General features: G+C 43.6%; 1 protein-coding gene across 1 annotated transcript; it reads right to left on the bottom strand.

Annotated features, from left to right (window-relative positions):
• Window positions 1–6728: 6728 nt before the first annotated feature.
• AHSG (alpha 2-HS glycoprotein) lies at window positions 6729–14580 on the bottom strand. Its single transcript, XM_059687303.1, has 7 exons — window positions 14274–14580; window positions 11699–11809; window positions 11246–11330; window positions 10411–10574; window positions 9194–9295; window positions 8026–8118; window positions 6729–7387 (listed from the first exon to the last, which is right to left on the bottom strand). Exons 1-7 carry the CDS (start codon window positions 14484–14486, stop codon window positions 7112–7114), a joined length of 1044 nt encoding a protein of 347 aa, XP_059543286.1. The 5' UTR covers window positions 14487–14580; the 3' UTR covers window positions 6729–7111.
• Window positions 14581–14952: the final 372 nt, after the last annotated feature.

Raw genomic sequence — 14952 nt, 5'->3', positions numbered from 1 at the left:
TCATCCCAAATTCTGTAATCTTAGCTGTGTACATATAAGAAAATAATAAAAAATTTAAATATATTTTTATTGATTTCAGAGAGGAAGGGGGAGGGAGAGAGACAGAAACATCAATGATGAGAGAGAATCATCTATCAGCTGCCTCCTGCATGCCCCCTACTGGGGACTGAGCCTGAATCTGGGGCATGTGCCCTGACTGGGAATAGAACTGTGACCTCCTGGTTCATAGGTCAATGCTGAACCACAGAGCCACACTGGCCAGGCAACAAGAAAATTAAAAAATAAAATAAATGGGAATTAATGAATTAAGACCACTATTTTCTAAAAGCTTGGCTGCAAATAGAAGAGAACAACACATGAAATAGGAATATAGCATTGAGGAAGGGCCTCTTAAAGAAAATGGAAGAGACTTGAGGACATTTATATGCTGAGGGTTTAGGGTCACTAGAGAGGGGGGAGATTAAAACTACAACAGAAGGAGATAATTTTATGGAATAAGAACAGTCAGTCAATTAAAGTTGTGGAATAGATAAGATTGTCAAGTGGAGAAACTAAAGTGAGAAGAGCCAAGATGAAAATCCCAGGGACCCTAACTTTTTATAGATGGCTGGAGGAGATGGAGACAGAGAAAGGGCTCCAAATAGAAAGTAGAGCAGGGCCTCTAGTCTATATATACAAAAGCCTAAGGGACCATTCAACCAATAGGTATGATGCACACTGACCACCAGGGGGCAGACAGTCAATGCACAGGCATGGAAACATGGAACAGACTGATGAATTTCAGAGGGAAGGGGGAAGGCGGGAAGAGATTAACCAAAGATCTTATATGCATACTGGAGGTCCTTTGCAAAGATTTGTGTACCAGTGGTGTACCTCAGCCTGGCCTGTGGGGATTGGGCAGAAATTGGCTCTCTGACATCCCCTGAGGGGTCCCAGATTGCGAGAGGGCGCAGACCAGGCCAAGGGACCCCATCGGTGCATGAATCCATGCGCTGGGCCTCTAGTTTCACAATAAATACTGATAATCTCAAAATAGTCACTTTGGAATATTAGTTCTATTTCTGAAACCCTACTCTTAGAAAATATTCATACGTATTGGAAATTTTATGCATAATAGTAAATTATTGTATTAAAAATTTCATGGAGGCATATTTTAATTTTTGCATTTACTTAAGCAAAAACTGATCTGAATAGGGCAACATTCCATCTAGCAGATAGAAAGGAGCTCCAAGGAGCTGTACAACATGGAAGACTTTTATAAGCAAGAAGGAGTGAGAAAAGAAGTTCTACTACGCAAAAGAGCAGGTTAGTTATTGCAAACTTACTTTCCTTTAGGGATGACAGGGGTCTACCAGGCACATTACCTAACTAGTACTCATCAGGAGATTCCTGACTGATTAATTTAAGATTTCATTTTTGGGAAAGCCAAAACTGTAAGTAAGTTGTCTCAGTTTGGTGACATGGGACTTAACATAAGCAACTCCATTTTGGGCCTGTTGCCTTGTGGTTAACAATTGCCATGCCACTTACAACTGTAAAAAGGTGGTAACCACCTAAATGTCCAATGATAGGAGAATGGTTAAGTAAACTATGGTATGTCCATTTGCTGGAATACTGACTAGTCATTACAAATTATGTTTGCGGGGCCTATATAGTGACAGAAATGTCTATGTTATAATGTTAAGTTACAAGTGTACTAGCTGAATAGACCATTGAAAATGCAGGATAATTATACTGTTTCATAAAGCACGTCTATAGAGTAGGGTTGGGAGGTAAAATGAATATAATACAAAAACGCTCAGTGTCTCTGTCTGAGACATAGGATTGACTAAATGATGCACTTATTTTTATTCTTTCAGCTTTTCAGTATTTTCCAAGTTTTCTTGAGTGGGCATGTAACATTAAAAAAAAATAATTAAGATTTTTTAAAAGGAGGTTTGATGGTAAAGGGTAGCAGAGGGCTAAGGAGGTGGCTTGGAAGGGATGCAGAATCAAGGGGAGAGTCCCTTTTTGGATGGGGATTATGTGATAGTTTTCGTGGTCAATGGAAAGAGTGAGGCTGATATAAGGCTAAAAAGGATGTTCTAGAGGCCATACTAATTAGGGAAGATGAGGGGTGGGGTAGGGTGGGGCAACAGCTTGAGAGAAGAGAAAGACATCTAATCTGAGCTAGAGAGAAGAAGGCAACAACTGGTGACTTTGGAGATATACTGGAGGGGAGTGGAGGGAATTTTTACTTGGAAACATTTATTTTAGTTTGGAAACTGGGAGTTTCAGTCAATTGAGGGTCAAGATGTAGGAGTGTGATCAGGGACTTGAGAGATGCAAATGTATGAATGAGCCATTGTGTGCAATGGGAAATAAAGTAAAAATGAGGTGTCTGAAGGTTGGTAGCCTCATGGTATACCATCTGAGTATGGAAAGCAACATTTGTCAGGGTATCAACATCGTCGCTATGGGAAGCCCTTCGGTTGGACGAGGCAGACTATAAACAGGAATGGAAAGGTCCAGCTGGAGTTGGGCCCTGGAAAGGCATGTGGTACAGATTATCATTGAAATCACTGACTGGGGCCTGGGGCTCACAGATAAGGAAGTGAAACCAGGAGGGGTCTGAGGGGTGAACTAATACATAAAAATAGAGAAGCTGAAGTCCTGAGTGAGGCTGAACAACCAGTTTAACCTGATCAAGGGTGACTGAGAGGTGGAAGAAAAGGTGAATAAGGGCAGAGCAAAGGTAGATTTGTCATCAGGATAGGACAACTGCTCTGTGAGGGTGTGGCAATGGGAACAAGAGGGTGGCAGAAACAAAGAAACAGTAGAGGAGGCAAGATGGGGGAGAGAGATTGGGAGGGAGGCCATGGGGTGTTGAAGTTGGCTGAGGCTAGAGAGGAGAGACACTAAAGCTATTGGTGAATGTGGGGTAGTTCCTGAGGGTGTCAGAGTCATAATGATAAGATGGAAATGAGCATCCCAATGACAGAGAAAAATGAACATTTTAGGGATGGTGGTAAAATATCCTAAAAAGCCAATGCAGAGATAGGAGTTGTGTCAACACTAGCAATATTTAACAAAAAGGATTATTTGGGAAATTAATGTTTGTATTATCCTAACATCCATCAACAATTATTAATTGGTACAAGTATTGAAAAACATACCTGAAATTCAATAACTTTAGTACATGAGTTAGATGTGATTAAAAAGCCATGAAGAAGGCAAATAAATGGGACTTATGCAATGCTCTTAATTTAAGAGAGAGCACTCTGCAAAATGATTTTGAAAAAATATAGAGCAGCATTAATGCAAAAATTGTGCAATAAGCATGGTAAATTTAATAAATCCATAACTCATCCTCTCTAAATTATGTTTATTCTTTGGAAGAAAGTTTTCTAGAATATGCACATTTGAATAATGCTGAGTGTTCAGGTATGCATCTTTTAGATAAATACATCACATAGGAAACTGGTCTAGGTAAATTCAAGTGAGGAAATCCTGGAGACATTTGGAAAAGCAGTGTTGGAATTCAAATAAGAGACCCATCCTGTAGTCTAAAGTTGGAAGTTATCTGTGTAAGACTAAGAGTTTATATCACAAGTGAGGATCAACTTGTCGAGCAGAGGATACACATTTAAGAGAAGGTCCGAAACATGATCTTCTGAAGACACCAAATTCAGAGGACAGGAAGAGGAAGCAATAAGGAAAGACAGTTACTGAGGACTTAGAATGTGTCAAGAAGGTTCCAAGCATCTATTCCAAACATTCCATTTAGTTTTACAGCCATTCCGGGCTGTTGTATACACCTGGATGTATAATGAGGGCAATGAGAAATGAAAGGTAAAGCAACTTGGCCCAGGTCATGCAGCTCTGTCAGATTCACTGCTTCTTTAAGAAGCATCGGTTAGCCTGATGTAGAATAATAAACTGCACAATTTCAAGATAGAGAGGTAACTCAAATGAAATTAATCACTGCCCTTTGCTGAGGCAGTGGGTAAATGGGTAAGTGGGTAATTGGGTAAATGGCACCACCATCTACCCAATTAGAAAAGCCACAAATCCAGAAGTTATCCTCCATCTCCCTCTTTCTCACCCCCACATCGAATTCATCAGCAGGTTTTATTTTTGGTTTACTCCACCTGCTGCCCAATACTTTAGCCTAAGGTACACTTATCCCTCCTCTAGAAAGCTCCAGTCACTTCCTATCCTATGGCTACTCTTGCCCAGCTATAATTCATTTTCCCTATAGCAACTAACAAGGTGAATGCTATTAGTATTTGGAGCATGAATTAATCATTGTTCATTGTTGGGATTTCATTGGTTGGGCTCTCCAGTTCATTTCAGAATGTTTAGCATCCCTAGCCTCTGCCCAGTAGCATCCCAAGTAAACGCTTCCACTTACTTTCAAACATCTCTGTGAGGAGAAGGTGATGCTGCCCCATCCAACCTCACCCCATCCTCAGGTTGAGAACCATGGAGCCCAAGTGAATTTTTAACATAAATCAGAATATATTACTGCCCTGCTTAAAACCTTTCATGGTTTCCCATTGCACTGAAAATGACATTTCATCTCCTTCTGGGGACCACAAAGCTGCTCATGACCTGGCCCCTGTCCACTTTTCTGACCTCATCTTCTACATCCCTCCTCATCTTGCTTTCTTCCTTTATCATTCTTGGCTACATCAACCTATTTCTTGCCTCCAGGCCTTCATGTCTGCTATTCCCCTGGAATAACTCCTTCCTTGGCTCTTCTTGACTGACCCTTCTCTCTTTCTTCGGGCTTAGGCACTAATGCTTATGTAGGTGTGACACTGGCAATGGCCATCCTGGCTAAGACTAAAAGCAGGCATTGCTGAGAGATGGGGAGAAAGAGAGGAGGAGGAGGAGGAGGAGGAGGAGGAGGAGGAGGAGGAGGAGGAGGAGGAGGAGGAGGAGGAAGATATGATATCTTTTGAATCCCTAGATCTGGCTGTGCCTTAGGTAGGACTCCTCCATTTGAATTCTCAGTACACATTCCCCTTTTTACTTAAGCTACTTTGGGTTGGTAATCTATCACTCACTCTCCATGGAAAATAATGTGACTAATACTCCATGTGCTCCTTTACAGCCACACCTGTGTGTATAAGGTTGGACAGAAGGTGAGTCTCTTTTAGTGCTGGGTGAAATATGACTCTTCAGGATCTAAGTCAAGCTCCCACAAAGAAGAACTAGAATCCTTAGCAGAGTTGCTCAAATCTTCTACTAAATATTTATCCTAGCACCCTGCCCCATCGTTTCCTTTATTTCTTCTCCCATCTCTTTATATATTTTTCCCTAAATAAGTTCAAAAGTCTTTGTTGAAAAAGAAGTCTTTTCTCCACCCAATTATCCTTTTAAATTACATCTTATTTCTCCCACCCTTTGCAATCAAACTGCTTGAAAGAGAATACATGTGCCCCTCTATGTCCTTATCTTAGACTACCACCAAACAACCCTCTGCAAACTAGGCTTTTACACTCATCCTTCTAGTAAAACTGCATTTGCCAGCGGTTACCATGACTTCCAAGAAAGTCAACTAACCATGGCCTTTTCTCAGTCCTCATTCTCATTTATCTTTCTGCAGCATTTAACCCAGCTGACCATATCATCCTTGTCTTCCTTGACTTCTAAGATTCCTAGTGGTTTTACCACCTTCCTGGCCATTCCTTCTGGGATACTGGCAAAACCTCAAGGCAAGAATGATAGGTGATGGTCAATGCTTGATTCAGTTTTCTTGGTTCAAGTGAAGCCACTAACTGGTTGTTAGCCTCGTCCCTTTAAAATACTATATTAAAGAGACCATCTTTTAGATCACTCAGAACAAAAATTGAAATTGTCTAGGCACCATTCTATAGTGGGAACTGTTTATCCCTTTATGTTATCCGAGTACTTTAATAATGCCTACAAATGTCCACTGAATTTACCTGTCCACACTTCCCTTCTCTAATCATACTGTAAATAGAGCTTTCACTTAAAGCTTTAAAATAGATTGGCTATACTCTGGTTTCTCTTCAGATTGCATAAATCTTTCACCTTTTAAAATAGATTGGCTGGAAAGACCAATCCTGCATCATAACATGAAGTGTCTGCAGTACAATCAACAGTTATTTTAAACATATATTTTTTAATTAATTTTTTACAGAGAGGAAGGGAGAGAGATAGAGAGTTAGAAACATCGATGAGAGAGAAACATCAATCAGCTGCCCCCTGCACACCTCCCACTGGGGATATGCCCACAACCAAGGTACATGCCCTTAACCGGAATTGAACCTGGGACCTTTCAGTCCGCAGGCCGACGCTCTATCCACTGAGCCAAACCGGTTTTGGCAACAATCAACAGTTATTTTAAACATATATAATAAGCAGTGTAATTAAAATTACTTGCCTGTGTTAATTGCCAGTCTCTCCTTACCTGGGTATTGAGGAAAACAATGGTTGGTTTGGCTGTACAAAGTTAAGGCACTTGGACTTTGTTTAGCCATATTTTTTACCTTTATGAAATGAAAAGAATTATTTTCTTATAAGGAAATGGGCATATCTTATGGGATTTTAGCAGATTCTAGTCTCACTTTTTCCTGTGTGTAGCAATACAGCATATTTTTGTTCTATTTTATCTCTATTTTCATTTTGCTTTTGCTTAGGGACACTTGTAGAGTGGCTGTTGGGAAGACAAGCCATACACATGAGCTTGGAGGAAGTAGGCAATAATTATGACCACATTTCTGCTTAGAACCTTCTTTATTCAGGAAGATCCTTCAGACACTTTATTAACAAGCAAATACAAGTTTGGCTTGAGCACCTCTCAAAGTCACAGTTACAGTTGTTTTTCTGAGGTCAAAGAAGGCAGAGAACATAATGGTGGTGGCTTATTATCAGAACAATGACAAGTCGCCAGCCTTATGCCTTTCCTCAAACATAACCATCATCCCCTTTGCTTCTGTTTTCTGAAGAAGGAAGAGAAGTTGGGATTCAAGACTTGATATTAATCTAGACCACATGTAGCACTTGCCTTGGCAGCAGACAAGGCCCCTACCCCTACTCAGACTTGGACAAAATGATGGCTATGTTCTCTCTGCCAATCCTTCTCATCCCTGACCTTCATCTAAATCTTGAAGTGTCTGATTCTCCCGGGGCAAAGGTGGACCACTGGACCGGCAGCTACAGCCACGCTAGGCTGTGCCACGTTGGGTGCTTTCCCGACTTCTCCTGAGGCAGACTCCACTGAGGCTCCACCCGTGAAGGTGTGGCGAAGGTCATAGTGTGCCCGGTGCACCGGCACGGGGAGCGGTGGAGCTGCCACCAGCAGGGGTCCCAACACCGCAGGAGCTTCGGGCAGGTTAGCTGGAGGTGAAGCCACAGGGGAGTTGTCTGGTTGAGGCTGTGGCAACATAGGCAGGAGAGAGAACCGTTTCCATAGGTTAGCTATCTTTCTCCTCCCGGACAAGGCCACCCATGCTTTTAGGTGGAACCCCACCCAATTCTTTCTCAGCAATAATTTCTATTTACATAAAATCTGGCAGAAAAGAACTACCTAGGTGCAAAGGATTATCATAAGAGATGCAGGGAAGGGTAATTGGCATATGGTAGCCCCCTCTCACCAATTGTCTTGGGCATTGTGGACTTAGACACATCTCATGAGCAAAAGCACCCTACCTGATGGCTAACCTTCACCAGCAGTGTCAGCCTCTTTGTCATCTACACCTGCAGCCACTGGGAGCTGCTGGAAAGATCTGGCCACCTGGTCTCTGCAACTCAGAAAACCTCTCCCACCCCACAAATAAAAAGTGGCCTTGTCAAATGCCTACTAGGATGGTTCTACCCTGTAGGTACCAGTTCTCAGGCTGGGAAGGAATGGCTGAAATACCCTTCCATTTGGTGATGGTTCCACATACCCCAGTGCTATTTATCATTGTGGGTCAGGGCAACAAATTCCCTATAATTACTAACACACTACATAAATGCCAAGGGGTCATTGTATTCTGAAGATGAGGGCAAGTGTATCCATGACTCCCTTACCTGTGTTGGGAACACTGTACAGGTCACTGCAACTTTTTCATTTCCATTGAGTGGCCCCTTCTCAGTGAGTGACCCCTTACAGAAGCCATATTGCTGCCACAGAAAGACAGGAGTTATTTGAACTGGTTCAATAAGTGGATTTCTCTCCCAGTTTCATTGATACTCCAACATGTCAAAGGAAAGAAAACAAATCCTTGAATTCTTAATTTCTTTCTTTTTTTTAAACACACACACAGTTTTCTAAAGTTTATAGTTTCTGCTTACAGAATATATATATATCATATAATTCTATATAGAATGTGAAAGATACAGAAATGCTTTGAGAGTGGGAGAAATCCCCCATAGTCCCTCATATGGTACTAGCTCAGGAGAGTTTCCATTAATGTCCATGTATTTTTCTTATTTTAAAATACTGATTGAATATCATTTAAAAATTGGGATCATTGTAACTATAACATTCGGTATTATGTGTTTTCACTTACTATAATATGAGAGCATTTTCTTACATCATTCATTATTCCTTGAAAACATAATTTTTAGTGTCTGCATAATTTTCTATTTATTGATGTGCCATTATTTTATTCAGTGACTCCCCTGTTAGGCATTCAGATCTTCTGTGGGTCATTATGTATCTATGATAAATCATCTTTACAGATATATATTAATTATGGAACTATTTTATTTCAATTACTCAATGTGTTTCTCAAATTTTATTTTCCAATTACTGTTTACATTCAATATTACTTTTGTATTAGTTTCATGTGTATATAGATATATTTCTGTCAAACATCTCTGATGTTCTCTTTAGGCTAAATTCCTAGAAGTGGACTTTATTGGCCCCAGTGACTTGAAAGATTTAATATCCGGAGTATGTCTAGAAAATCTACACTTCACAGTGCCAGCAATCGGGCATGATTTGGCTTAGTTAGGAACAGTCTGTCATTTTCCTAACACCAGGGACCTTCAGCAGGTGAAATGATGTGAGGACAGCTCTTAAAAGGAGGAGGTAACACCTCAGAAGAAGGCTGGCATGACCCAGCCCCATAGGGAGTGGGTATTTTGCACTGTGATCCCCTTTCCACAATCCCAAGATTAGCATCCTTAGCTTGCTCTAAGGATGCTCTGTTCTACAACCAGCTTTGCCATCCCCAGGGCCTGGCCCACTTACCTTTTCTGCCAGCAAGTTACATTTGGCTGGGTCTGTGACCTCTTTAGCAACACAGTCAGTGGCAGCTATTGCAAACTCCACATAGGTCGTATGTGTAAGATACTGATGAGAGAAATGAAAATGCTCATGAAGTCACACAACTTGGCATGAAAAAGGCAGGGAAAGAGAGGATGGAGGGAAGTAGCAAGGGCCCTGTCAGTGCACACTCCAAAGCACCTTTCACATAGACCACAGTGAGTGGCCAGGAAAGATGGCCCCAATGGGTTGTAGAGGGTGGTTATTGTGGCTTCATGTTCTCCAGTATTGAATACAGAGTTTGGGGGCAGGTCTCCCCTGGAAGAGGTTTAAGTATCCACTGCCCATCATTCAGGGCAGAGTGAGTTTTCAAATAGGAAGCAGGAACCCAGTGGCCAACCTTCCACTGATCTGGGTGAGAACCCTGCCTCCCCCACCCCAGCTCCCTCTTGGGCTGCACTTTGAGACCCAAGGGTCAGGTTATTCCAAGATAGAGCGGGACAGTAAAGAAATCAATTGCTACCTCTCCCACCAACTGTAGAGAGCAGGATCAAATGAAAAAAAAAATAGAAATGAAAGTATGGAAGATACTTGTACTTTTTTATAGTTCTTATGGAACATATAGACACTTACAATAATAAAATCCCTGTTATTTGGTAGAGTCTGGGGGTGAGGGTGCCCTGAGAAGCACATATTCTGGTTAATAGATTTCCAAATATGCCATGGCTGGTATCCAGAAAACCAGTTTAGAATCCTGTTGCATTCAAATATGCTAAACTATCCACAGTATAATTAGATTTTTTTTCAGTGACTCAAAAGGCATTTTAGGATCCCACCATTATACACCTATTCGTGTGAGTAGGCCTGTGCCTTTGTATCAAACAGGAGTATCAGTGAGGATGGATGATAAAGATATGAAGACCCATGAATTTCCGGTGGGTGTTTCTGAACAACGTGGGAACTCCCACCCGCTGAACCGAGAGCCACAGGGTTAACTGGAGCTGAGAAACTGGGGACTGGCAGCATCTGGCTGTTTTATGTTAGAGAGACACTGAGATCCTGATGACACGCCGGGTCCTCATACCCTCCAGGACTCTTTTCCCCACTCCCTTCCTTGCCTTCAGTTACTGCCCCTGCACCTGCTCTGCCCCTCACCGCGTGCATTGCCGATGTCCCAATTTATCAAAGGGCCCCAGTCTTACCACAAGTTGAGCCCGGGAAACTTCTACAAGCTGGAAATAGGAGCCATTAGTTTGAGTGTTGAAAGCGGTCAGAGCAGCCTCTACAGCGCGCACCACCTTGGTGTTATTAACCGGGGCCAGCAGGGGGCAGTCTGGGCACACCTTTCGCAAGTCCTCCGCCGAATCTAAGCACAGAGAGAAGGATCAGGGAGGATTGTCATTCTCCGCGGCATTCACCCCAGCTCTGCTTATTTAGAAAGGGCTAAGACAGGATCCAAATGGCTTTAGGCATTTTCTCTGCTTCTTTAAAAAAAAAAAAATCTTTATCGTTGAAAGTATGACAGATGTCCCATTGACACCTCCCCCCCTCCCCACAAGGCCTTCGCTGCACTATTGTGTGTGTCCATGGGTTATGCATATAAGAGCTATGGTAATCTTTTCCTGTCCTCACCCTCACCCCCCACACCCACCCACCTCCACCTTCCCTCTGAGATTTGACAGTCTGTGTCATGCTTCTATGTCTCTGGACCTATTTTGTTCATTAGATTCCACATGTGTGTGAGATCATGTGATCCTTGTCTTTCTCTGATGGCTTATTTCGCTTAGCATAATCTCTGCTTCTTACTAAACCTTCAGGTGGCTCCTGTCATGCTGACATTTCTGCTGGAGCCCCTCTCATCAAGGCGCAACTTTCACCTCCAAGGAGAATAGCTCCCTAAAACAGTTTTACAAACCCAGAACCCAGGAAGTTTGGCTTCTCCTTTTCCTCACCAACAAAGTGGCTAGAACGTTGATAACAATGCAGGTTCCTTCCTCGCTCTCTCTACAAGGTCAAAATAAGAGGAATCATCTTTACCTGGACTGGAATCACATTTTGCAGACAACACAGTAAACTGGCCGTCCTGTTTCAGCACACTGAAATCACAGTCTCCTTCCACAGCCTAGAGAAATAAACCCACAGTGAGGGCCTGGGAGGAGGGCTGGCCTCTCACTTCTCACCCAGGGAGGGCTTGGTCCCTCAGGCATGGTTGTCAAAGGTGGGCCTCACAAAATCACCTTCTTGGGGGGGGGGTGCGGGGGGTGATATTGACACATTACACTCTGGTTGCAAGGAGGGCTACAATAAGAAAGGTGAACTGTTGCAAAAATTAGCCCCAGGGAAGGAGGCTTCGAATGGCAATTTTAGAAACTGCACACTGGCTAGCCATGAGGGCCAGCTGGGCAGCTGGATAAAGAGGCCTGCTCCATGCAGAACCACAGTGGATCTGGTTGGGCCACCATCCGAAATCACCCGAAGAGGGCCACTCACGTGCTCCGCCAGTGACCGCACAGAGCAGTTGGCCACGGGGGTGGGGTCCAGTGCGTGGCAGGTGGTTTCCAGCGTGTCTATTTCCATCTCAAACACCTCTCCCATGGGCCGCTGTGGAGACACAGAATGAAGAAGTGAGCAGTGTATTGCCCTGTTCCTGTTGATCAGGCCAAAGCGTGAGCCCCCATTGGACTTGAACCCACCACCTGTTGGAGAGGTCATGGAAGTCATTCCTACTGTGTGCAACTTCACCCAGCGCTGACCTGCCCGTGGGCGAAACCACAATGGGTCTTCCTAGTCCTCCTCTATTGGCTGGGCAGGTGTTTAAGGGTGTTTACCAGGAAGAAGGGGGCGTGAGCTTGGACAGGTGATGGAATCACAGCCATCACTCTGAACTCTGTTTGGAAGCTAAAAGTGAAGCTGACACCTATTTAATTTTTAAAATTTCGCCTTTCAAGCAGTGCTTTAAAAAAGTCAGCTTTGGATTTTTCTCAGTGAAGCAGTAAAGTAAGGTGCTGTAGGATGTTATCTTACTGTCTCTACTTTTTCTCCATCCCTCCCTTTACTTCTTTTTTCCTTTCCTCTCACTAGCTACTTTCCTTCCTCCCCCACCCCCATTTCCTTTTCCTTCCTAAAGGCTTTTGTCTCGGGCTTATAAATGCCAGATGCAAAGTTGCTGCCCTCTACTGCCCCCTGCTGGTGATGAGGGGGGAAGAGGAGCCTCTCTGACAGAGGAGGCAGTGTGTAAGTCACTAGCATAAACCAGGAGTTGTGGAGGAGGCAGTGATAGGAGAAGGGTAACTCCTTGGAATTGTTCTTGCCAGTTCACCTGTTTCTGTATCCTTTCTTCAAAGCCTGCAAAATCAAGAAGGTATGACTATGCCTTTTATTTTATTATTTCACCCCAGTTCTTCTTGCCTCTTATTTCTGTTCTTCCTTACTCGCTAGTACCTGAAGCCTCAGAATCTCCTCTCCGGGAGAAAGCTGTGTTTTATGATGTGCAGATGTGCCCCAGTTAACTTCCTGAAAACATCCAGAGCTGCAGGGAGTAGGAGCCGCACACTTCTGGGCTTCTCAAGGAAAGTGACTCCCAAGCTCTGCCTTTAGAGAAAACCACACCGTCTGTTCATTACCTTTTCCTCACAGATGCACGTTGCTATTCCCTCTGAATTGATCAGTTTCCTCTGTACATCAGTATGGTTGCAGAGCTCCTAGGATCCATCTGGGACAATCCTGATTTTAGGTATTTTGTCCCATTAGGAGCTCAGATGTTAGTCAATTCAGATATCTTGATGTTTACCTTATTTCCCTTTCTAGATTCTAAAACTCTTGTGGGCACTATGTCTTTTCTTACCTTTGTATTGGCCTGAACCATTAAAAAGCCAATATTTGGCCCTAGCCAGTTTGGCTCAGTGGATAGAGCGTCAGTCTGCAGACCAAAGGGTCCTGGGTTTGATTCCGGTCAGGGGCACGTACCTCGGTTGCAGGCTCCTCCCTGGCCTGGGCCCTGGTTGGGGTGCGTGTAGGAGGCAACCAACTGATGTGTTTCTCTCAGATCAATGTATCTCTCTGTCTTTCCCTCTCTCTTCCACTCTCCCTAAAAATCAATGGAAAAATATCCTCGAGTGAGAATTAACAAAAAAGCCAATATTTGATTGCTTTTAATATACAAAAATGGCAATTTCATATGGTTCAACATAATATAGCACCTGACACTTGCCCACTGTTCTTGCCCACAGAAGGATTCTACTCAACATTTGCTGAAAGAATTATTCCTCATCAGATATACAATTTAATTTCAAAATAGTCAAGAGACAGAGGCCTTTTCCTCACTTCTCCAGTTCTCTCAACTGATGCCCAAGACATGTTTTCTAGCTTGACCTTTATTGTCGCTGACTGCATTGGTTTCTTGTTCAGCATGTGAGGACGTAAATCTCCTTCATGCCAAGACTTCTCTCTGGAATGTGGAATGTGGGAGGAGCTTGTGTGGAGGAAGGAACACCGATCTGGAATCGAATCCCAGACCAGTGCTTACTAATTATATGACCTTGGGCAAAAAGAAAAAAACAAAAGCCCTAATTTGTCAGATCCTTGGTTTCCTCTTATGTAAGACAAGGACAATACCTACCACACAGGACTAGGGGCAAGGAGTGGGAGGAGTTAAGCAGATAATATATGTGAAAGGGCCTGGCAAATAATAGGTAAGTTTTCAAGTCCAGAAATAACTGAAGCAAAGAAAGATAAGTGATTTACAATCAGTGATAATTTGGCAACTCGAATTCAGTCTCTTGCACCTTGGGTTTTCTAGCTAGCCACTTTCTATCTTTGATCTTCAAATTACCCTTTTCTTTTCCTATAAATCTCCCCTAACCCCAGCACTTTCCTTGCCAAGAACCGTGACTACAGAAGAGGATGTGTCCTCTCTTGCCCTCACCTGCTCCCTCCCTCCCTCTGGGGAAGAAATCAGAGTCTACCCCTCTGCAGTTTCATTTTTGCTGGGAGATGTGATCTTCTGAGACACCCAGTTAAGTTCCACAAACAGGTCTTTCAGCTCATACGCAGGAGGTTCACTTACCCGAGGCCACACCTTCACTTTGTCAATCTGGTTCAAGGTGTGCTTGTAGCCCCGAAAAAGGTTCTTATTGAGGTAGTCCATGGCCACCAGGGCTGCTTGCTCTGATTCTGGGTCATCACAGTCCAGTGCTCTATAACCCGGACCTAGGTTAGGAGGGGCAGCGTGGCAGCCCCAGAGCTGAGCAAGGCAAAAGACCAGGACGAGGGACTTCATGGCTGCTCCAGAGAGACCCTGGCAGATGGACAGATGCTGGAGGCTTCAGAAGAAACTCAGGTGCTCTCTGGGAAAGGTAGACCAGTGGAGAGACCAAGGGCTTTATTTATCTGTCGAAGCCTCCCAGAGGAATTGCATAAGGACGTGGGATGATTTCTGTTGTGGTTCCAAGAAAATTCCTGCAAACATCAGCCCTGGAAAAACAAACAGGTTAGGACATTGCTGGCCCCAAGAAATCTGCCAAATCAATGCTTCCGGGGGATGGGGCGGTGGTGCATGGGAACATTGTAACAGCAGCAAAGAGAGGAGGCTGAGGGGGTGTGGTGTGCATGGAGGTGAGGGGGGCTGGCACAGCCCTGGAGAGCTGTGGGTTTGGCAGCAGAGGGAGTGCCTTCTATTGTGATTTGAGCACATGAGGGGGTCTGTGAAGGGGGATGTGCAGCAACTTGATGGAATCCTCTAATGT

The sequence above is a fragment of the Myotis daubentonii genome, chromosome 3, assembly GCF_963259705.1.
Source record: "Myotis daubentonii chromosome 3, mMyoDau2.1, whole genome shotgun sequence".
NCBI lineage: Eukaryota > Metazoa > Chordata > Mammalia > Chiroptera > Vespertilionidae > Myotis > Myotis daubentonii.
The sequence above is the reverse complement of the archived record's forward strand: the minus strand, read 5'-3'. Positions and strand labels throughout refer to the sequence as shown.